Here is a 24,340-nt window from a genome sequence, read left to right on the forward strand (position 1 = left end):
ATGCATTGGAGGTCAGCCTGATCTTCATAGTGAGCTCCAGAACAACCAGGGCTACATACAGTAGCGAGACCTTGTGGTGAAAAAGAAAAGCAAACAACACACTATTTTTTTTTTTCAAATACGAAACTAAAAGTAAAAGTGAAACTTGAATTAGCTTTCTTGTAAATCAGGTTTTTAAAAAGAACCAGAGCTGTCATTTGGGTGGAGTGGGGGGGTGGGGTGGGAGGAGGGTGTCTGTGAAGGTCAGAGGTCCACATCGATTGTCTTCCCACCTTGTTTTTTGAGAGAGGGTCTCTGACCCAACTTCGAGTTTGCAGCTGGCTAGACAAACCCTCAAGTGTGTTCCACTGGCCCGGCCCGCCCTCAGTCCTCGCCCTTCCTCCTCCTTCCCCTCCCCTAGCCCCTTTCAGTCTCAGATAGGGACTTTCACTGCTTTTTTCATGGGTACTGGGAACCCAAATTTAAATCTTCCGTTTTTGAGCAGTAAATGCTTTAAAAACCAAACATCTCGAGTCATAAGATCTCAGACTTCAATTTTCTCTTCAGAATCCAGACACCTTAATAAAATACTGTCCGATCCCTCACCTCTTTCAAGCCCTTTCTGGATGCGTGATCCTCTTGATGTAACTTTACAATATAGAGTTATACAACATAAAGAGTTAACAACAGACAAACGACTTGAGTTTTAATTCTAGAAAGTAGGTGTGTCTCTATAATAGGAAACATAGTTTTAAGCCGTGGATTTGGTCACTTCCTCAAAGTTCCTCGACATAATGAAACTTCAGTTGCCTTGCCATTCAAAAACTTCCCGTCTCAAACCATGCCCTTTCTGAATGCCCTTTCTGAATGCTGTGCACCTACTACACTCACTCTCAGGATCCAGGTGGGGGAAGTCTATTCTAGATGAACTTGAGAAAGCCCTTCTGGGAATTGGAAATGTGGGCTTTTTCCAAGATGAAGCCAAGGGAACTCCATAGAGCACTGTGATGTCATTTAAGCATCTCAGTGTTAGACCTCAAGGACCTTCTTCATTCTTTGCTTTTCCATTTATTCACCACACTACAATTCTAAAGTAGTGTACTGAGTGAATACTGGGGCTCCCGCTGGCTTGGATGTAACAGAATTTTCATATTCTCAGAGCATCTCTATTCTTTGAAGACCTTGGAGATGATACTGCATTAAGGAGCTATAGAGAATGTGGGACTCTCAATAGCATCAATAAAATTGGAATAGACTTTGAAGCCTCGGCTGAACTGTCCCCTCTTCCAAATGCCTTTTGAACCCTATTTCCCAACTTTAGTGGATGACTGAAAATAAAACATAAATATTATATGTAGGCATCTAATTTAAACATATGTGTGTGTGTGTGTAAGCATACACAGACAAACACATTTCTAGTTAATAGTTCTTTTCTCTAAAAACAATAGCTAAGTCCCAGGAAATATTTATGATATGTTAGTGTGGTCATATAAAAATTCACATCTATAAAAATTCAGTCTAGAGACTCACTGTTTAGCTGAGTTCTCTTGGTTAAATAACAATGTGAGCAGTGCGGATTAAATCATAGTCCCTTAGTAGTTCCTATGATGTGAATTATTTTTAGAACTAGAAGGGGCAGGTGCTTTGTTTTACAAAAGTAATGCTTAAAGTCTACATGAAGGCCAACAGCGAAGGTAACTAACTGAAACCGGTCCTCCCAGAAGCTGTCCCTGGGGAATGAAGGCCTGCTCTCAGTCTGCTGCTTGAACTGATTTGCATATGAGTAATCTCCACCTGTTCCTACACCTCAGACTTCTATTTTCCCATGAAGGCAATCATGCTCCTTAATGAATTCGGTGCCCTCCAGAAGTAGAAGGATGTGACTTTATTTATTTATTTTTTAATATCAACTCAGAATATGCTGCGTAGCCAAAGTAGCCCAAGTAAGGAAAAAATAGCCCTGAAAATGGTTTGAGTTTTGTGATTTGGACAATGAATAGAGAAACATTCAGACAAGGGTAAAACAGTGGCTTGCCAAGGCTGAATGGTGGCACACATTGGCCATCTCTAACTCTAACACCACCATTTCCTGTTCATATCCTGTTCATTTCGGGGATATTAGTTGATGGTGAAGACTAACCATCTCCATGGTAAGGAAATACACAAAGTGAATTCTGGAGAGAACCACGGATGATCTGCTGGAGGTCAACAGAGGGCAGAACCGGTGTGAACTGTGAAGGTGTTCTCTTGGAGAGAACACCATTGTAGCTGGAGTCCATAGTGAAAGGCTGTCTCTCCTCATTTCATGAAGGGCCTTCAGGGTTAAGGAGAAAGGTTGGATTTTAATTGTAATGCACATCCATTGGCTGGCTTTGGGCAGAGGAACCATCTGATAGTGTTCTACAGAGAGCACTCAAGCCAGCTGAAGAAGGCAGGTTGAGGAGCCTGTGTTCAAGGAAGCCCAGACCTTCTTGAGGAGATGCTGTTCTAGGTCAGTTCAATTCCAGCACTACTGGTGGAGAAGTAAAGTCACATCCCACAAGTCAAGGGTGAAGCCCCACAGGATGGATCTCATGGCAGACGCCAATCTTAAATCTAGGCCTCTAGAACTTCTGAGGGACTGTCGACAGATTAGGATTCCCATGACTCCCTCTGGTTTGTTAGAGTAACCCACAAACTGGGAGAAACGGTTTACCTATGTGAACCAGTTTGTTGAAAGGACATTACAACAGATGAAAGTATACACAGGGTAAAGTATGGTCTGGTGGGGGCAAGGGGGAGTTCTGTGCTTCTCTTTGGGTTCACTACCCTCCAGGGCCCTCCAGATGTACTGCAGCCCAGCTGCTTGAACCTCTGGCTCAGAAAATTGTCATAGAGATTGCATCAACAATCAGTTCACTGTATCGTGAATTCTCTTTAGTCTTAAAAATAAAAACCTGGAGTTACTTATCAGGAGGTGAAAGCCGAAGGATCAGAGAAGCAGAGTGGTTAGCCACTAGAGGGTCTACTAATGCTCAGACCAAAGGGTCCATCCTTTCCTACAAATCCTCAGACTGCCCTCTCAGACTGAATCCTCAGACTGCACTGAGCTCCTTTCTCCTCCAGCCTTATATTCCTCTCTCCCTGCCCCAGCCATATCACTCTGTCTCCACCTCCCAAGTGCTGGGATCACCTTTGTGTGTGAGCTCTGTTTCTCTTTTAGACTGGATCAATCTCATGTATTCCTGGGTGGCTTGGAACTCACAGAGATCCATCTGCCTCTGTCTCCCGAGTGCTGGGATTAAAGGTATGGCCACCACTGCCTGGTCTCTATGGCTAACTAGTGGCTTAGCTCTGTACTCTGATCTTTAGGCAAGCTTTATTTGTTAGATCATAAACAAAATATCACCACAGTTAGCTTTCGGCCCTTCTCCCCTCTGTGGAGGACAGGGATCGGGGGGGGGGGTGGTGAAAGTGCCATGCTCTGACCATAGTTTGTCATTCTGATGACATGCTCAAATCCAGGAACTCACAAGAGTCACTTCCCTACAGCAGAGGACACTTCCATTTCTCAGGAAATTCCAAAGAATTAGTAGCTATGTGGGTCATATCCCAGAACAAAAGATTACCAAACAATCTTATTAATCACACAATTATAACAGGTTTCTAGGAATTTTATGCCAGAAAATGGAATGGAAACCAAAAGTATATACATACTTATATGTGTGTGTATAATACAGACACAGAGACAGATATATATATATATATATATATATATATATATATGTGTGTGTGTGTGTGTGTGTGTGTGTGTGTGTGTGTATCAGGATAACACATATAATAGGGCAGACCATTTAATTTAATTTTGTAAATTTTGTTTATTTTATATGCATGGGTGTTTTGTCTGCATGGATGTCTGTGCCACAAAACAGTGTCAGGCCTTCTGGAACTGGATGGAGTTACAGATAGTTGTAAGCTGCCATACGGGAACTAGGAATCAAACCCTGGTTCTTTAGAAGAGAACCAGTGTCGTTAACTGGATAAGCAATCCCTCCTGTCCTAGTTTTAGAGTTTAGGATCTATTTTCTGGGGGGGGGGAGGAGATCAGGCTGCAGTTCTGGGGACAGGAGGCTGAGATTAACAGGTTTAGAACAAGGTCATGTGAATTGCACGGGTTCCAGGAGAAGGAAGTTAGCAGGGGTTCAGTCAAGTGGTGCAGTGATGTCACAGCCGAGTCCCTGCCCATCTGCTGTGTGAGCATTCACATACAGCTGAGGCAGACTAGAGCTCACACCTTCATCATCCTTCCCCAGCCAAGGCTATGATCCTTGGGCTGCTATGAAACGCTTCGCCTGAAGCACATGAAGCCTCATCTGGTTCAGGTTTACACTCTGAAGTATAGCTGCCCCTGCTCACAACAGCTGTCCTAGACTCTGCCTTTTTCCATTACTGTCATCTTCAGTTACTGCATTTCAGTGACAAACCTTGACAAGCTATAGCATCATTAAAACAAGACAACTATGTGATTAATAAGATGAAATGCAGCAATCACAATGATTTAAAGTATCAGTTATGGTAAACCATGTAGCATTTAAAAATGTCAGACTTTGTCGTCTACATATTAGACTACCCAACCCGTAGAACAGTCTTGCAAGTTTTATTTCCTGAACTTTAGAGGTGTTGAAGTTAACTTGTAACTTGTTAAGGCTTACGTGACAGGAAATGCTACAAGTGGTGTTCAAACCCAGAACTCTGGCTCCGACGGTGCCTGCTACACAATGAATACGCAGGTGTACAATGAAATGAGAGTCCTTGTCTACTGCCATCCATTGCATGTTTCTTCAGCCCACTCAGTTAACCCGTGACTTATTGCATGCCCCAGCAATTCTACCCCTGCAGATATGCCCAAGAAAACTGCAAATGTGTTCATAAAACTAACAATGCTATTTATAACAGGCCAAAATAGAACCATCCAAATGGCCATCAATTCTGAATGAACACACAAAATTGTGCTATATCTGTATTCTGGGATACATTTTAGCCCCAACAAGAAATGGAGCAAAGATCCATGCTACAATTTATTCTGCTTAATCTTTATTTCAAATTGTGTGTGTGTGTGTGTGTGTGTGTGTGTGTGTGTGTGTGTACAAGTGCACATTCATGCATGGAACACTTATGGATGTCAAAGGACAATTTGCAATAATGGATTCTTCCCTTCCACCATGTGGATCCCAGGGTGGTAAGCCTGTTAACCCACTAACTCATCTCACCAGCCCCTCTGCTATAACTTAGATGTATGTGGAAAATAGTGTCAAAGTAAAAGAAGTCATTTCATTTATTTCAACTGTCCAGAATAAGCAAGTCTTTGAAAAGGTAGAAAATAAATTACAAAGAGTTCTATAGATAGACTGCACGTAACATTGTCCATAAAGATAGGTTCTATAGATTGACTGAGCAAAACAAGCTCATGATAAGGGTCTGGGGGAGGACCCTGTGTGGTTTCAGCCACACAGATAATGAAAAGATCACTAGGCTATTAACCATCACTGCTCCAAGCCTCTGCGCAGAAAACAGGTTAGACATCTCTCCCTTTGAAGATACAACACTGCTTGTGTAACGTTGCTGGTTTCCCTAGTGCTCATGCCTGGGCACAAGGGTTTCTGTGCCTCCTAAGGTTGCCTTTCTCACCTTCTCTGCCCAAAGGTGGGCACGGCTTCCTCTGCTGAATATTCCGTTGAACATCCTCCCAAAGTGCCAGCTGTCACCTGGCTTTAGTATCCACCTGCTCTCCCTGGTCCTTTCAAGACTATAGGTAGCAGACATTTCCACTGTTGCCACTTAAGATCTACTGAATGCCATATGCAGGCAGAAAACCTTGTATGCATCTAAATATATCATTTCAGTCAGTCCTCAAAGCACCATAATCAGATGACTTCAGTTCTACTGCAGACGGAAGTGACAAAGTGAGAGGGTGCTGGTGATAGGCTGGGAAGGGAATCAAGGCATGGTTTGTCTGCACACTATTCAGGGATCTGTGGCTCAGCTCCCTTCAAAGGCTTTTTTTATTCTTGGTAACACACCCGCTCCCACCAACAGGAATAAGATATTGTTGCAATTTTCCCATCCGGCATTGAACAAATAATGTTTGAAATGAAGAATCTAAAAGCCAGAAAGAATACCGAGGACTGAAGCTGAGAACAACCACACAAGCCTGCGAGATCTGTGCCAGGCTAGAGATGCCTTCTCTATGGTGTCTGTGGTGTGAGCCAAGGTTAAGGCAGGGAGCTCTTCCTAAAGAAAATAGCGTGAAGCACACGCTATTTTCCTGAACCGTTGAGTAGCTAATGGGTTCTTGGGTGTTTCCTCAGAGGCTGGGGAGCCTTGGTCTAGACAGACATTGCCGGTATCGGAGTACGTAATATAGGAAGGGCGTAAGGTAACATGGGCATTCTGGTAACTGTTTTGCTTTTGTTTCCTGTTTACCTTTCAGCCATATGATGGTGGCATTTTTATAGGCTCGGGACTCCGGGGACTTGAAATGACATTTCCATGCTGCCGCTTCTGCCTTTCCTCAGAATCATCAGCTAGACTACATCCTGCAGGTTGCAATTTGCGGCTCTGACTGCCCCACCCAACCTCCCTGCTCCAGACGCCGGCACCGGAAGGACACCCCAGGACGCGAGAACAGGAGCCCTTAAAAGATCCAAAGGGCACGCTGATTGGCTGAAGAGCGTCCAATCCCTAGGCTCTGCCAAGCAAAGCAAGGTCCTGCCCTGATCCATCTGGAGCTCTGCCTAGAGGCCTCGGTAGTGGTCACCATCCAAACACTGTCGCGTGAGTGCGTCCGGCTGCAGGGAGGGAGGGTCGGCTCGGCTACTCAACCCTACAGGGCTGCAGCTCTGTCTGGGCCGGGAGGCGTGGGCCCTGGGTTCTGCTAATGCCCCCGTGGCTGACAGGTATTGCCAACCCGGTTTTGTGACTGAGCGTGATCTCTCAGCATTTCCCAAGTTGGGAAAAGTCTGCAGAGTGCAATGGAGAGGGAAATGGGGTAACTGTAAGGGAAATACCTAAATGACAGTAAACTGGCTCTACAGAGTCAAAGTGGAAACAATGACAGAACACCCCCCCCCCCCCGAGGCTATGTGCTTCCGTTTAACTTTGCTAGGAAATATAATTTGGAAGATTGATTGAGGATGATTGCGGTGATGTGACCAGCCACAAATTCAGGTAATAAAACAGGGCAGAGATCTGGATGACAGAAGGCACATATTCTTTCTCTTTTCAATAAAAATCTTGTTTCCCAGGGCGATCAGAGAAAGTCTTGTCTGGGATTTGCACCATCGACATTCCCTCACCTTCCACAGTAATTAGAATCATGGCTGTGCAGAGCTGGAATATCAACCCTCCCCCCAAAAAAAAAAAGAACACCCCAAACAAGCAATCAAGCAAGCAAAAAACAGGAGCAACCTGGACCCGTGTCAATATTTTCTGTCCTCACAACACGCTTGTTTCCTGTGTCATCTGTAATAAAGATGATTCGAGGCCACGCTTATTTAACTGTTGATAACGTTGTGTCTCTGGGAGAGAGAAAACTGAGGGTATTTGGAACACCCTAAGAAAAGGCTCTTAATGGCTTTGTTAGGTATAGGGGAGAAGAAGTTGATAATACTGTTCAAGGGTGAAGTTACAAGGTGTGGCATACTCGTTTGCAGGTGTGGTCTCTCAGAGGGACACTGTTCCTGATTTCCCTCTGTCTTTAACCTGTCTACCTGTGAATTACTTCTGACATATCCAAAGTCCAAGTCCAAGAGTACAAGGCCCAGAAAGAGGTAAGCCTGAACCCTAGCTTTCCACGTGTTTCTTTTCTCTAGATGATTGACATGGGGCTTGTCCCACCACTGTAAGAGAGAGAGAGATCCTCCCTCATAAATAGGAGTGTGCCAAGGGACTCAGTTTTCTCTCTCTCTCTCTCTCTCTCTCTCTCTCTCTCTCTCTCTCTCTGTGTGTGTGTGTGTGTGTGTGTGTGTGTGTGTAAAGTAGAGAACTCTTGATTTCTTTGAAAATGTTTGAGGCAGGTGTAAAAATTCAACCTTTCATTCCTACATGCAGAAGACAAATAAGCAATGGTGAGTAAAAGTTTTTCTTGTGTGGAATCATTCCATTTTGTGCAAGGAGGAGCCACAGAGATTATCAAGATGGATGGCAGTGTTTCTCCTGCAAGCTCAGTTGAAAATGACTCAATTGGGATGTCAATATTTAGATAACAGAGTAAACTGCTAGGTCCCACTCCCCGATGAGTGTCCTTTTTCCCTGCTCTTAGGTGCAATGGGACAATGACAGACAGGAAGGAATTGTCATAAGGCATCCTTAGGGAACTGTTCTTTCTTCTTAGCAAGTCCTGCAGCCTCTATCCTGTTCTGCAGCTGATTGGTTCAAGTGCCATGTAATTTCAGGGTTTGTTCTTTGTTGGAATATAAGGAAGTCACTGAAGCCTGGCTCTCGGCTCCTGCTCTACCTCTGGGACACATCCCCGTTCCCACTCACCCTACCCCTGGGACACATCCCCGTTCCCACTCACCCTGCTAACAGGATGACCACTCCAACCATGCTTCTGCCTCTTCCCCTGCTCATTTCCCTAGTTTCCCGAGTTCCTCTAAATCCAGGATTCCCTGATGATGACAGGTGTGGAAATAACTGTTGTCTGGGGTCCAAATAGACATAGCCCTGCTGTAAAGCATCAAGACTGGTTACTGTGGTGTGAAGGTACTCAGTAGCCTACAAAAATGACATTGAAGAAAGTAGAGAAGTTGTGACATTCTCCTGAGCCTTGTAGTTTTCTGAGAGAAACATCAATAACTAAGGAAGACGTTTTCTGTGCGCACTCACTTGGATTTAGAATGAAATTAGAGGAGTTCTGGCCCACCTACAGTTTACAACCCTTAGGTAGCTGTGAGGTAAGATAAGATGAAAGCAGAAGTGCTGTCTGATGTGGGTGTGTCTGTGTGGCCTGAGTCACAGTTGCAACATACATTCATAAGAAAACAAACTTCAAATTGTGAGTTTTAATCCTTTCCAGGCCATTAAAAGAGAACAACCATTCTGTATTCTTTTTTTAGCTTTACCATAATGCTCAATAAATTATATTGAGCACATTATTATAAAAAAAGAGGCCTGTACTTAACTGTAGGCTAATGTGTTCTAAGTACATTTAAGGTAGGCTAAGGTAAATCTTGATGTTCAGTATATTTTGTGTAGTAAGTGCATTTTTCTCAATGGTATTTCCAATTTACAATGTGTTTATTGGGCTATAACTTCCAATGGAAGGAGAGAAGAAACTCTACAATGTAGTCCTTTAAAAAAAAAATGCATTTCCGGGCAGAGGAGATGGCTTAGTGCATAATGTGCTTGCCATATAATCATGAAGACCTGTGTCGGATGCCTCCAAACCAATGAAAATCTGAGCATGGTGCACACATCTGCAGTCCCAGTGGCGAGACAGGAGAGTCCCTGGGTCACTCCCGGGCAGCTGGTCTGGTGTACACAGCTGAAAGCAGCAAGTGAAATAGGCTGTCTCAAAAAAGGTGGGAAGTAAAGACCAATTCCTGGGTTGTCCTCTGACCTGCACTCATGCAGTGATGCACCCACACACATGAATGGATATATACACTCACACATGGGGATGTATGTATGTATGTATGTGTGTATATATGTATGTATGTATGTATGATTTAACAGTGTGTTAGCAAGGGCAGGTAAGCATCCTCATATTTCCCTCCCCTTGAGGACCATGGTAACTTGGAGAGAATGGAGGTGAGGCTGGAGGAGGATAGCTAGGGGATATCAGCTGCAAGAGGATGGGGATGAGATGTACGTCAAAGAGGGGTGGGAACATAAGACTTTGGGAAGAACATTGATATACTGACTGTGAGATGCCTGATTTTTTTTTTTTAATTCTTTCAAGACAGGGTTTCTCTGTGTAGCTCTGTAGACCAGGCTGGTCTTGAACTCACAGAGATCCTCCTGCCTTTGCCTCCCAAGTGCTGGGATTAAAGGTGTGTTCCACCACCACTCAGCTGAGACACCTGATTCTTAAAACACAAGTTCAAGAAGGACGGACAAAAGTTCTTCTGAACACACATCCTCAAATGCAAGGCCTTAATGTCTATTGATCTGACCATAAGAAGATGGATAGCCTTAGATTTACAGTGGGGAAAATCATGAGGGAATATGGCACTGTGTATTTACAGAGCAGGGGGAGATGGGAAATCATTTTGATCAGCTGGTCTTGACTAAGTAAATGATGCCTGGCTGGGTAAGTATGCCTGTGGTTAAACAGATAACATTTACACTACTGCCTAGGTCAATTTCTCTCTTTTGACATTGTTGATAGTTGATAGTACAGAGTCTGTAATTTAAAGTTGCCTTGCATTTTCATGCTTTAGGTCAAGATGGGGTTTATATTCTCAAAATCTATGAATGAAAACATGAAAAGCCAACAAGAGTTCATGGTTATGCATGCTCGACTTCAGGTACGTGTTAGTTAAGATGTTACGTTCTTAATCACATACAATTTCTAGACTGGTGCTCTGGAGGTGTGTTCTCTTTGACTACCCTTGACATCTACTTAAAATGCCCTTGGACCCCACCCCCAAGAGATGAAGTGGATGACTCCCTAGTTGGTGAATGGCCCTCGCCTTCAAAATTTCCACACTACACATAATTGCTGAGAATATATTATGAGCAGAATATACCCTTGCCCCCAAGGTATCCCAGATTCCTGGAACCTGTGCATGTATTAGGAATATGATATTTTATATAGAAAGGAACTTCTCGATATTGAACTCGAGTTGGAAGAGGCGAGTCCTGTCTCAAAATTGAGGGCCATGATCCAAAGGATCCAGAACAGTTGAGGAGGCTGTTTATTGGTGGTCTGAGTTTTGAAACCACAGATGACAGCTTAAGAGAACACTTACAGACTGTGTGGTAATGAGAGACCCCCAAACAAACGTTCCAGGGGCTTTGGTTTTGTGACCTACTCTTGTGTTGAAGAGGTGGATGCTGCAATGTGTGCTCGACCACACAAGGTTGATGGGCGTGTGGTGGAACCAAAGAGAGCTGTTTCTAGAGAGGATTCTGTAAAGCCTGGTGCCCATCTAACAGTAAAGAAAATTTTTGTTGGTGGTATTAAAGAAGATACAGAAGAATATAATCTGAGAGACTACTTTGAAAAGTATGGCAAGATTGAAACCATAGAAGTGATGGAAGACAGGCAGAGTGAAAAAAAAGAGAGGATTTGCTTTTGTAACTTTTGATGATCATGACACCATTGATAAAATTGTTGTTCAGAAATACCACACTATTAATGGGCATAATTGTGAAGTGAAAAAGGCCCTTTCTAGACAAGAGATGCAGTCTGCTGGATCACAGAGAGGTCGTGGAAGTGGATCTGGCAACTTTATGGGTCATGGAGGAAACTTTGGAGGTGGTGGAGGTAATTTTGGTCGTGGTGGAAACTTTGGTGGAAGAGGAGGCTATGGTGGTGGAGGTGGTGGCAGCAGAGGTAGTTATGGAGGTGGTGATGGTGGATATAATGGATTTGGAGGTGATGGTGGCAACTATGGTGGTGGTCCTGGTTACAGTAGTAGAGGAGGCTATGGTTGTGGTGGACCAGGATATGGAAACCAAGGTGGTGGATATGGTGGTGGAGGAGGATATGATGGTTACAATGAAGGAGGACATTTTGGTGGAGGTAACTATGGTGGTGGAAACTATAATGACTTTGGAAATTATAGTGGACAACAGCAGTCAAATTATGGACCCATGAAAGGGGGCAGTTTTGGTGGAAGAAGCTCAGACAGTCCCTATGGTGGTGGCTATGGCTCTGGTGGTGGAAGTGGTGGATATGGTAGCAGAAGGTTTTAAAAAAATACAGCAGAAAAGGGCTACAGTTCTTAGCAGGAGAGAGAGCAAGGAGTTGTCAGGAAAGCTGCAGGTTACTTTGAGACAGTCATCTTAAATGCATTAGAGGAACTGTAAAAATCTGCCACAGGAGGAACGATGATCCATAGTCAGAAAAGTTACTGCAGCGTAAACAGGAAACCCTTCTTGCTCAGGACTGTCATAGCCAGTTTGCAAAAAGTGCAGCTATGTAGTGTCAATTAGATGTGCATTCCTGAGGTCTTTTATCTGTTGTAGCTTTGTCTTTTTCTTTTTCTTTTCATTACATCAGGTATATTGCCCTGTAAATTGTGGTAGTGGTACCAGGAATAAAAAATTAAGGAATTTTTAACTTTTCAAAAAAAAAAAGGGGGGGGACTTCTCTGTGTGTTCATATAAAGAAAAAAGAAAGGACTTCTCTGTGTGTTCATATAAAGAGGTATTAGCCTGGATTATCCATTGGGTCCACTGTAATTCCCAGGGCTCTTATAAGGAGACTCTGTGTGTGTGTGTGTGTGTGTGTGTGTGTGTGTGTAAGAGAGAGACAGAGACAGAGAGACAGAGACAGAGAGGGAATTCAAAGATGTCATACTGCTGATATACACACAGAAATAGAGAAAGACTTTAAAGGTGTCATACTTCTGCTACACATAGACATCTTAAACACAAACCCAAGCTGAGCTTTGAAGATGGAGTGAGTCAGGTCCGTGGCCAACAAAGGCAGGCAGCCTCAATAAGTTGGAAAAGCCAAAGAAGCAGATTTTCTCCTGCTCCCTCCACAGAGACAGGGCTGTGCCAGCCCATTTTTGTCCTTTAGCCTCAGATAATTTGTTAACATGACATTAGGAAACTGCTATAGACTGTACACTTGACCTTGGATTATACAGTAGATGTTTAGAAAATAAAATCAAAGAGATGGCTGAATTGCCCAATATGAGTTGTCAAATTATTTTTAAATGTTATAAAACACTGCTGAAAGTTAAAAAATTCAGCCCAAATTGTTTTGCTAAGATTTTAGACGAAGATCATGAGGTCCCTGTGGTCTGTTATGTCTCTCTACTCTTGGGCAGTACAAATGAGAGAAAGGTAAACCAGACTGCCTGGATGAATCCATATTAACCTGATAGCATATCCAATCTGTCCTTGGTCTCCTGGTCTGAACCCTTCAGAGATGCTCTAAAGAGGAAGCAGTGTGTACATCATGTAGAATATATAACATATAGAATGTGTAGTAAATGCCTGTTGCTTATATTAGGAGTTGCTGTCATTGATATTCAAATCTTTTTAAATGTTAGGGTTTCATGTAGCCCAGGCTGGTTTCAAGCTGGGTGTGTAGTCTAAGGTGGCCTTGAACTCTTGATTCTCCTACCCTTCTTTCCTCAGTGCTAGGGTTATGGGTATGGGCCACTATACCCAGCTGCTATTAAAGACTTATTTGAGTTCCTGGGCAGTATAATGATTCCTTTGGTGGAAATAGAGAAATTGAAAGAATGGGCAAGTTTTCTTCTTCTTCTTCTTCTTCTTCTTCTTCTTCTTCTTCTTCTTCTTCTTCTTCTTCTTCTTCTTCCTTCTTCTTCTTCCTTCTTCTTCCTTCTTCTTCCTTCTTCTTCCTTCTTCTTCTTCTTCTTCTTCTTCTTCTTCTTCTTCTTCTTCTTCTTCTTCTTCTTCTTCTTCTTCCTTCTTCCTCCTCCTCCTCCTTCTTCTTCCTGTTATGGGGTGGTGACCAGAGGTGTCGGATGACAGTAAAGGTATAAGCCCAGTATCTCAGAAACTTGGAGCCACCTGTGCATGGGAAGTACAGAAGTTTCCTTCTAAATCAGTCCACGTGACCTCAGGGTCTGTGAAGATTTGGGGAGTTTATTCCCCTTGGAAGTTACAGGAAAACAGAGAGTTCTACGTCAGAGGACTTCATAGTGCACCAAAGCAGCATGGGTGTAATGTTGGTGTTACTTCCTCATGCTACTCCAAGCTCATGGAGGTGACAAGGATGGGCATGCGTGTAAGTGGGCGCTCTGCACTATGTGGGTTTAGGCCATGTATGGGGAATACTGAGTGTAAGGCAATCTGCTGCTTTTACAATGAACCATGAGCAAGAGGGACATGGAGGCCTTAGCTTTGTTTCAGTCCTTCGAGTTGTTCCCTGACACAAGCAAAGGATGGCTCCAGTAACTAGGTTTTTTTTTTTTTTTTTTTTTTTTTTTTTTTGATGTGCAGGGATATTCATGGTCCCTGGTAGTCACCTGACTGACCAGAGACAAGAGAGCAGCTTTAAATCCTTCCCTGTCAATCTCAATGGGTAGGTTTTCCAGGTGTGGCACTGAGGCCATCAATTTTCAGCTTATCTAAACCAAAGGTGAACCCAACCTAGGAACCCAGCCCCCCCTTGAGCCGGCAGCTTTCTCTCATCTGGAAGAAGACAGGGTAAAATTTTCCCTAGAAAACCTGCATAGAACCGAGAAAAGGCTAGGTAGGGCCTGACACACTGCACCTTCAAACATGCCATGTTCACTTGAGGGACTGACAGGCCCCTTCCTTGTACTTGTCCTGTTTTCGATGACAATGGAGATGTCATACCTGAGGATCACAAGGCTTCCACAGAGCAAAATTTATCTTACAGTAATGCTCAACAAGAAAGCAATGCTTGCCTTGCCTCTCTGACCCTTGGATTATTAGCCGAAGAATTGAGTCCCCTCAAAATTTGTATGTTGGAATCCTAACCCCAATATGACTTCATTGGAGATAGAGTCTTCATAGAGGTAATCAAGTTAAAAGAAATCCTTGGGGTGGGTCTTAATCTGACAGTGACTTTTAAGAGGAAAGTTGATTCTGTACCCCAAATATGGACACAGTCATTTACAAGTCAGAGCCAGAAGTCTTCTTATAGCTTGTCAAGGAATTGGATACATTGATTTGGGATTTCTAGATTCCAGAACCAAGACAAAAAGTATTTTCTATTTCATAAACCAGCCAGATTGTGGCCCTCTTGGGGTAGGGGCAGCTTTAGCAATCTAAAGTAGGGAGTACTTGGAAGCTGTGTCCAGAAATGGGTGCTGGTATATTGGGCAAGAGGCTCAACTATAATTTTCTACCTTTCTTCCCAACTGCCTATTTCTATAAGCCTTTCTGGGAGGAGAGTCAGAGCTCACTAATGGGGGAGATTTAGTCACCATGAGTTTTCCATACAAATAGTTTCACTATACACTTGTGTGTGTGCACGTACATACCTGACAGTGTCTTGAGTTGAGTCAACTGCTATTCCTTAGTGTAAACCTTGTTCACACTACATCAGTTGAATCCACCCTTTCATTCAAAGTATTGCAGGGTTCCTGCATAGTTTCAGGAGATTATACAGTTATACAGATGTCTGGTGACTGATATGAAGACTTTTTCTTTTTAAAAAAAATAGTTTTTGAGCATTTCATACAATGTATTAGGGGTGGGAGCTATGGCTCAGTAGTAGAGGGTTTGCCTAGCATGCATGAGGTCCTAGGTTCAGTACCCACTACAGCAACTAAAAAGACATGGGGAGGGGTGAAGGGGAGGAGGAGGAGAGAGGAAAGAGAAGTTAGTTTTCCTGGTAGGGAGAGAAACTGCCTCTTCCACCCTCTTACTCAAGATGAGCTATACAGTTAAAAATGAACATTTTTCCACAGAGCCACTAGATGGCACACCTAAACAACTTTAAAGTGCCCACATGTCTGGAAAACTTGATGTTTATGATGTTACTGAGGTAGAATGGAAAGCAGAACCTTAACGTTGAAATAAAATACAGATGCTCCAGCCTGTGCTATGCAGTGCGGCTGTAGGCAAAGCAGCATGGTCGTACAAAGATCAGCGGGCAGTAAATGTTTATTTGTTGTTTGCTGTGTTCAGGCAACAGCACCAGAGGAAACAAAAGCCAACCAAACATGAGAGCCAGCCCTTGACCTGTTTTTGTGTAGTTTCTCCTAGTTTTTAAAGAAATTGGATTTCGCAGATGGAAGATGCAATGTTTCTGCTCTTTAATTGTCATTGTCCATTTGCTACAGCCTGGAGTCACCTGAGAAGAGGGACTCTCAGTTTGATTAGACTGGCCTGTATGTCTATGAGAGATTGTCTTGACTGATGGTCAGTATGGGAGAGCCCAGCCCACTGTGGGCGCTATCAGTCCTAGGCAGGTAGGTCTGAGCTGTATAAGAAAGCTAACTGGACAGGAGCCCCCTGCTAGAAAACAGTGTTCCCTCATGGTTCCCACCCACCCCCCAGGTTCCTGCCTTGAGTTCCAGACCTGACTTCCCTAAATGATGGCTTATGACCTGGAAAGTGAAATAAGCCCCGTCTTTTGCTTTTGCTCATGCACTTAGCACAGTCACGTAATCAAAATGAACAGTTCCAAACGTGGTAATAAAAAGAAACACTTCCAGGCACTCCGAGGGATTTTTCTTAGCCATCACCACGGTCAGACATGTATATAAAGTGTGATGTGTCTATTAAGTGTCACATGAATTAGGAGCTAAAATACCTTGGTAAACTGTGATTTCTTCTCTCAAGGGGTCATACATTCTTGACAGGGTAGAGATGGCAGCCAGTGAGTTCAACATGGTGTTAAGAGCGAAGAATGCTGCTATACATTAATGCATCTGTTGAAGACATGATGGTAGAGGCTTTTCCAAAGGTCACATATGTAGTCAGTGTTTGCTCAGTTCTGACAGTGTGCAGACCCTGGCTAGTTAAGGAGGGTATAAAAATAAAAAGGCAAGATTGGGAGCTTTGCTCTCTGTCCTGACATGGTTCAAATATTTCATGTAGGACTTTTCTTAGAGGAAAAAAATGTTCGGATCATGTTTAATAAGCACACTGTGAATCTATTAGGAAAATTAATGTTAGTTTGAGGTTCATTGTTAGGTTTTTGCTTAGACGACTGAATCTAGCTATTGGTTTAAGGGGTTATCTATTATGATAATTATGCTGTTGGATAACCAAATTTATTATATATGGGTGTATTTTTTCAATTATTACACATTGTTTATATGCCAAATACTATTAAGGCATAGTTATTTTTAGTTTTATTTTCCCCAAAGGAAAAACATTAACTTTTAAGTTTTATTTGTTTTAAGTTTTTTGAACTAGACATCAGAGTTTTTAAAACTATGTTGGTATGCGAGATCATATCATTATCTACCTTCCTCCTCCTCCCTCCTTTCCCTTCCTCCTTCCTTCTCTCCCTCCCTCTCTCCCTCCCTCCCTTCCACCTGAACCATGATGAGTTCTCTCTGATGTCCCCTTACTAAGACACCCACCCACTGTGTCTCTTTTGTTGCAATAAGTCACTTGACAACAGATTTCAACTATAAGTATATAGTGTCTTTTAGCTAGAGAACATTGACAATACTATGTTACCACATAAGTACACAATGTGATGTGTCACTTACAATGTGCCAAGCACTGTTGTAAATTAAGGTGTGTGTGTGTGTGTGTGTGTGTGTGTGTGTGTGTGTGTGTGTGTGTGTCGGTGGTGGTGGTGGTGTTCCTTGAGACAGGGTGGCAGCAGCCCAAGTGGGCCTCAAATTCACCGTTCTTTCTGTGTTCCCTCTCAAGTTCTGGGATTACAGGCATACACTACCAAGCCTGATGCAGAGTTGTTAACCTGTACTCTGTGGCAGAGAATCTTACAACTAGAGTCCAGTGTTTGAGAACAGTCCTTTTGATTTTTGACAGTACCATTTCTGCATAGTTAGACAATCCCCTCCCCTTCCTTACATCATGCATTTGTCATGTGGTCACAGGATCTCGGATTGCATTGTCCCATGTTGGGCATCCTCTAAGTTCTTGACTGATACATTGGGTTCACTCTTTATCATAAAGGTAATGCATGTGACAAGGACAGGGTGTTCTGCATTCGCTGCTGCATTGTACTATTTAGTCCCACAATCTTTATAAAGCTCTCTGCTCACTCCCTTTGACAGTTCCAACCATCAGTTTCAGGCTGATATCCATTTGATGTTTACTGGGGGAAAAAATCTTTCCTTCGATAGCCTCTTTAGATGGTAGTTCTCAATCCCAGCTGCACACCAGAGCCACCTAGACCACCTGCAAAATAAATAAAGTAAACTTGAACTAAACTTATGCTGATTTACCTCCAGTTAACATAGGGAATAACAGCTCTGGGCTGTTGGGGTGGATACTGGGACATTGAAGAACTCCACGGATGTTTAGTTGAGGAACTCCACAGATGTTTACATTGAAGAAATCCACAGATGTTTACAGCTGAAGATACTGATGTTGGGCTTCTCTGTGTCTTTTTGTTTTAGATGCCTTTTTATATGAATACAGATTATTAATTGCTATATTTATATCATTTTTTGAGATATATATGCATTTTTATATGAGTTTGGGAAATAAGTGATCTACAAGGATAGGTTTTACACATTCAATATTCATGCATACAAAAGCATACTATTTATCTTTAATGGAACTCAAAGTGAACGTCAACTTCTACTGACAAAGGCAAGGACCAGTGGCTTAATTACCTCGTGCTCGCTCTTCTCCGTTCACTTTTCCCTGGAACAATCTTGGCTTGGCCTAGGTGACCTCAGGTGTTACAGGCATTAGAGGAGGCATCTCTGGTTGAGGGAAATGTCTGCTGTTGTTTACAACCACCTAGGAAACATGAGATGATTTGTTCTGAGAGCATTGATCATGCACCGAGTGAGTTTGGCCATGACCTACACTTTTCCATGCCACGGACCCTTGAGATACAAATGCCTTCTCCAGTCGCCTCTGGCTTATTAGTCTCTACCCACGTGTCCACTATGAGTTCTCCAGCCACTATGGTTTAGTGGCTGCCGGGCATGCCACCTGCTTCTAATTTTTAGCTACATCTTGGGAACTTTTCTAGGTGACATGGGAGCCACACAGGCACCTGGGTAGCTGTTGTCTCTCTACTTTGGTTTCCCCCTCCCAGAATCCTCTTTGTTTATAGGATCCCCGGGCACACCTGGGGTTTGCTTGACATTCTCCTGTGCTATTACTCCCCGGGAGTGAGGAGGCCAAGCCTTTCACCATTCTCCTCAGTTGCTGCCATGCTAGAAAGCAGACATGACCGGAAACGGAGTCACATTCTTTTTCTTTCATCATGAACTCTAGTTTTCTGAGCTTTGCTGGTGATACGTATGTGCGTCGAGGTTTTAGAATTAAGCGGCCAAGAATAAAGCAAGTTTCTTTCGAAGAACCGGACACTTTAAATCATCCTTGGGCTTTCATTTTGTCACTGCTGCTGCTCCTCTGTATTTCTTTAAAAACCCAGTCCGGTATTGTGTCCCGTGTTTTGTGCTGTTCAAAGCCAAGAAAGGCACTGGCTAAAGTGGCACAAGACACAGAAGGTGACAAGCAAAAATGTCTTTTGACACCTCAAAGCAACACCCCTTCATCGCTGTATGATGAGGACCTGGCATTTCAATTTGTAGTTGGCAAAACGATTTCCAAGCAAGAACAAACAACAAAGTCAGGCAAGGTGGGCATGTTTAGTGACCCACAGATCTTTCCTCACACGAAACAGAAAGGGCTGGAAACATATTGAGGCTTGGATCCACAAAAAAAGCAGTCAAGACCTCAGTGAGCAGAATCAGTGTCTGCTTTGTATACATTTGGAAGGAATCGTCACTGCCAAAGCCATAGTTGCACAGAGCTTTTCAGAGCAACTTAGTCAATGTCTATTGTGATTTAAACAAGATAAAAATGCATCAGAACAAAAGGAAGGAAAAGCAGATTGTTAGCAGTGTTCCAAGACAAAAGGTGAGTAACCCGCTTTGTCTTTTGTGCTTAGCTGGAAAGGCAGCTGACCATGCAGAACGAGATGAGGGAAAGACAAATGGCTATGCAGATCGCCTGGTCTCGGGAATTCCTCAAATATTTTGGAACTTTTTTTGGCATTGCCACCATCTCTTTAGCAGCTGGGTATGTTTATGATTTACTTAATTTTTTTTTTTGTGAAATATTACAGTATTTGCCATGATCATAGCACTGTTGACTGAGGTAGGACTTTGAATCCAAGAATATTCATGTAAACAAAGAAAACTCCTTTAGCTTAACTCCTCTGTAGAGCAGGGTAGTAACAGTTCATTCTTCTTGTCTTCCTTCGATTCCTTCTGCCTTTGTCTCTAGTTTACAAGTTAAAGAGGACTCACTTGACACCAAGATGGAGGTCCTGAATGGTAGTCCTGTGTCCTTGTGTGCTTTAAATGGGAGTAAGCAAGCCTTGAAGTTTAAGAAAGATTGGCAAGTCATAGTGCCCCCCATCCCCAGCCAAAGAATCTGGTGAGGTATGCGAGGCAAGGAAATTCAATTTCTATAGAAGACTCAGATGAATTAAATAACTTGTGAGATGGAATACATCCTCCCAGAAAGCAAAGTGATTTTTCTTACAAGGACAAGAAGTACATTTGCTAGTTATTGTTGACATTCATCTTTCTATTTCTGAAACAGAGCAATAAAGCAAAAGAAGCCAGCCTTTCTCTTTCCTATAGTTCCACTTAGCTTTATCTTCACCTACCAGTATGACCTGGGCTATGGAACACTTCTACAAAGAATGAAAAGTAAGTCTCCTTAAACTTGTTTGTTTCCTAATTAATATTCTGATTCAAGATCTCCATTCAGGCTGGGAGATGGCTCAGTCAGTAAGGTACTTGCTTTGCAAGCATGAAGGTCCAAGTTCAAACCCTAGTACCCATGTAAAAAAGCCGGGTGTGGTGGTACATGTTTGTAATCTCAGTACCAGGGAGGCAGAGACAGGCAGGTCTCTTTGGCTCCCTGGCTAGCCAGCCTAGCCTACTTGGCACACTCCAGACTAGTATGAAATATTGTCTCAAAAATAAAAACAAAAAGTAGATAATGTCTGAGGACGCTGGAGGTTAACCTCTGCCCTCTACATGCATGTGTACACACACAAACACACACACACACACATATCCCCTCCTTATAAATCTTTGACTTATTTGACTTACATTGATTCTTGTAGAATCACTTTCCTAAGATTCCAATGACCAACATCTCTGCTCCCTCCAACACAGTGGCAAGGAGTTAGCTCTTAATGGCTCATGAGAGCTGATTTGATAAATGTTTAGAAGCTGTGTATGGTGGATGTAAGGCAGCACAGTTGTTTATTGAAATTAATTAAATAGGAGTATTCAGACTTAGAGTTGAATTTTAATAAATACTAAATTTATTGTATTTAAATAAAAGGTATTTAAAACAAAGGCATTAAACACTCAGAATTCATCTATTTCTATTCTATATAACTATAGATTACTTGTATCAATGGTATCTGCATGTATGTAGAAGCAGCATACAGATGCAGCAAAGTGCAGCCACAACTTCAGCCTCAGCAGCATTCCATTGGTGGCTTGAGGTCGGTCATGATGGGAGCATCTACATCATGGAAACTGGCAAACACCAAATCAAGGCTTTACCTTATATTTTGTCAATCATCTAGACCAGGGATTGGAAATGCTGAATCTTAAACCTTTGGGAAAGAATTGTAATAATTTCTATAAGTATTCTTTTCACAGACAGCTTACTTATTTTTAGTGCAAATTTGTGATTATTTGTATGTGTGCGTTGTATATTGGTCAAATCCAGGTAGTTATATCTATCTCCATGCATTTATCATTTTTTTTGTTGTTGTTGTTATGGTTCTGAGACACATTCTCCCTGTGGAGCTCAGGCTGGCCTTGAACTAATGCTCCTCTTGTCCTTCTGCCTGAGTGCTAAATTATAGGCATGTATCACCACATCCAGCTGCAGCTGGGTTTCCAGAATCCACCATTGTGTTTTCCCAAGTGGTGCATTCCTTCTCCCGAGGGAAATGGGCGAAATGCTTACCTCTGAGATGTAAGGCCACTGACACAGAGTGTGACACCGTGTGTTACCGGAACAGCAATCAAGCCATCTCACGAAATGCTGATGACCCCTCCGTGGCCTTACACACTTCTTCATTTTGTTTAAGGTGAAGCTGAAGACATATTAGAAACAGAAAAGACTAAGTTGGAGCTGCCAAAAGGAATGATCACCTTTGAGAGCCTTGAAAAAGTCCGAAGGGAGCAGAGTAAATTCTTCACAGACAAATGAAGTCACGTGTATGCTCAAAGCACATGGTCCGACTCAAAACACAGAATGGTTGGCTTGAATCACAGTGTTTACAGTTTTTTAAACAATCAAAATTTTGATACAATGCATTTTTTAATTTTAAAATATTAAATTTCAAAATGAATTTGTTGGACTATTTTAAAATAAAATTTCTACCATTCAACTAAATCATGGAAGTATTCTAAATAGTATTCAGATTTCCTTCATGTGTGTTTTGCAACTATCTAAGTGCAAAATTAAATAAATTATATTGTTCTGAAGTTGACACCAATGTCATGTTGCTTTAGATTTTATCATTCAGACTTTCCACTTGCTCTCAGCTCTCACAGGCATCTGTTAGCATGCCCTGCCCCACACAAAAGAACATAGGTGGCCAATGGTAACCAATGCACAATGAATTACAATGTTCAGTGTTCAGAGGAGGAGGAAGATATGATGAAGTTGAGAGGTATAAATGGGACTCTGTAGAGAGTGTGAGGAGAGAAATGGGTTGATATGATCTTATTTCATTTATACATAGATAACAATCTCATTTATATATAGATAAATGAACAAATAAATACATAGAAAGAAATTATAGAAGAAAGAGAATGGAGATCTCATCCGATGGATCCATGCATGATGGAATACTACCATAATATCAACTACTCTGGAGGCTGAGGCTGGTGGTTCTTAACTTTGAGGCCAGGCTGAGCAGCGTAGCAAGACTCTGTCACACACACACACACACACACACACACACACACACACACACACACACACCTGCATAATAGTGGTGTGTTATGGGTGCCCAAAATGGTTTGTCAAGAGTTTTAAATTTAGAATTAGATTTTCTATACAAGCTTTGCTGATGTCACTGTTCATCAGATGTAGTTTAAGGCCCCTTCACGGTGGTGTTAAAACCTTACAAAGGGTTTAGCTGTTGGGCAATCTAGCCAGGCCCTTGATCCTCTTTGACTATGAGACCCTTCCTTTGAGCTCCTTGTCTTGATGTAGACACCGAGTTCACCAGGCCCTTGATCCTCTTTGACTATGAGACCCTTCCTTTGAGCTCCTTGTCTTGATGTAGACACCGAGTTCATTGATAACCCACATTCACACATCTACTTCTACAATAGTCTTTCCCAAGTACATGGAGAGGCAAAACCCAAAGACGATCTACTGAACACAGTAGATCCTAAGCACAGCTATATTAAAGCCTAGTTCAATTGACCTCAGAACCGCTGATTATTCAAAATCTCTCCTCTTCCTATTACATCATCTTTTCACTGAATTGACAAACACTTCATCTGTCACTCTTATAGTACTTAGTCATTTACATTAATTAAATATTTAGTACATCTTAATTATAGCTTCTATTAAATTTCCAAGTACTGAAAAAGCTGTGGTCTCTCCTCAGCTTATTACAGAGACTTTTGGTGTGGCTGCAAGAAGAATGAGGAAAGAAAACGTTTTACTGAGGGAAGAAACAGAAATCTCTTAAAGAAACAAAGATTTAGAGATTTATAATAACCTCGATCAATGTCTTTGTCAACAGTCAGAGACAGAGTTGTGAGAACTCTCTCCTCCTCCACCTCCATCTCCTCCTTGGTTTTTTTTTTGAGGCAGGGTTTATCCATGTAGCTCTGGCTATCTTGGAACTCATTCTTATATTTTTGGTTGTGAGCCTAGACTTTAATGGCTGAGTCATCTCTCTAGCCCCCTGGAACTCATTCTGTAGACCAGGCTGGCCTCAAACTCACAAAGATCCACCTTCCTCTGCCTCCTGAGTGCTGGGATTAAAGGTGTGCACCACCACTGCCCAATGGTAGAAGAATGCTTACCACTTGGCTTTCCCCTTCCCAAGACATGCTGGCAAAGCAAAGCTACGTATACGTAATAAGTCTCCTTCCGGGTTGGAGGGCATCCGTGAGTATCCAGTAGTCTCCTGCCGCAAAAAGACTTTGAATAACTTCATGATAATTAAAACGGTTTGTGATATTTTAATATTTAAGCATTATTTTTAAAGGATGATTTATTTTTATCTTATGTGAATGGGTATTTTTGCTTGTCCATATATCTGCACACTACATGTGTGCAATCCCTCAGAGGCCAGAAGAGGGCATCAGATTCCCTGGAACAGGAACTACAAAGGGTTTGTTAGCAGCCCTGTGGATGTTAGGTACCCTTAAACCCTCCTCAAGTACTCTGAATGTTTTCAAGTCATGTTGCAGGGAAAGACTGTGCTTTTCTACACCTTTCAGAAATTCTATGTCGAAAAAGAATAGGTTCTACTAAACACTGGTGTCCAGAATCCATGGCAGGGTCCTTTTTAATACAGCAT

The 24,340-nt window shown here is 42.4% G+C and overlaps 1 protein-coding gene across 2 annotated transcripts; it reads left to right on the forward strand.

Annotated features, from left to right (window-relative positions):
* The first annotated feature begins 6,895 nt into the window (after positions 1-6,895).
* Positions 6,896-22,282, forward strand: Plgrkt (plasminogen receptor with a C-terminal lysine). Of its 2 annotated transcripts, none has more exons than XM_051199970.1 (6): positions 6,896-6,914; positions 7,671-7,787; positions 10,401-10,487; positions 19,700-19,830; positions 20,359-20,468; positions 21,878-22,282. In XM_051199970.1, exons 3-6 carry the CDS (start codon positions 10,407-10,409, stop codon positions 21,997-21,999), a joined length of 444 nt encoding a protein of 147 aa, XP_051055927.1. In that variant the 5' UTR covers positions 6,896-6,914; positions 7,671-7,787; positions 10,401-10,406; the 3' UTR covers positions 22,000-22,282. The 2 variants fall into 2 exon arrangements, with proteins under 2 accessions (XP_051055927.1, XP_051055926.1); XM_051199969.1 differs by lacking the exon at positions 6,896-6,914 and adding an exon at positions 7,164-7,185.
* Positions 22,283-24,340: the final 2,058 nt, after the last annotated feature.

Source organism: Phodopus roborovskii, unplaced genomic scaffold, assembly GCF_943737965.1.
Source record: "Phodopus roborovskii unplaced genomic scaffold, PHOROB, whole genome shotgun sequence".
Lineage (NCBI taxonomy): Eukaryota > Metazoa > Chordata > Mammalia > Rodentia > Cricetidae > Phodopus > Phodopus roborovskii.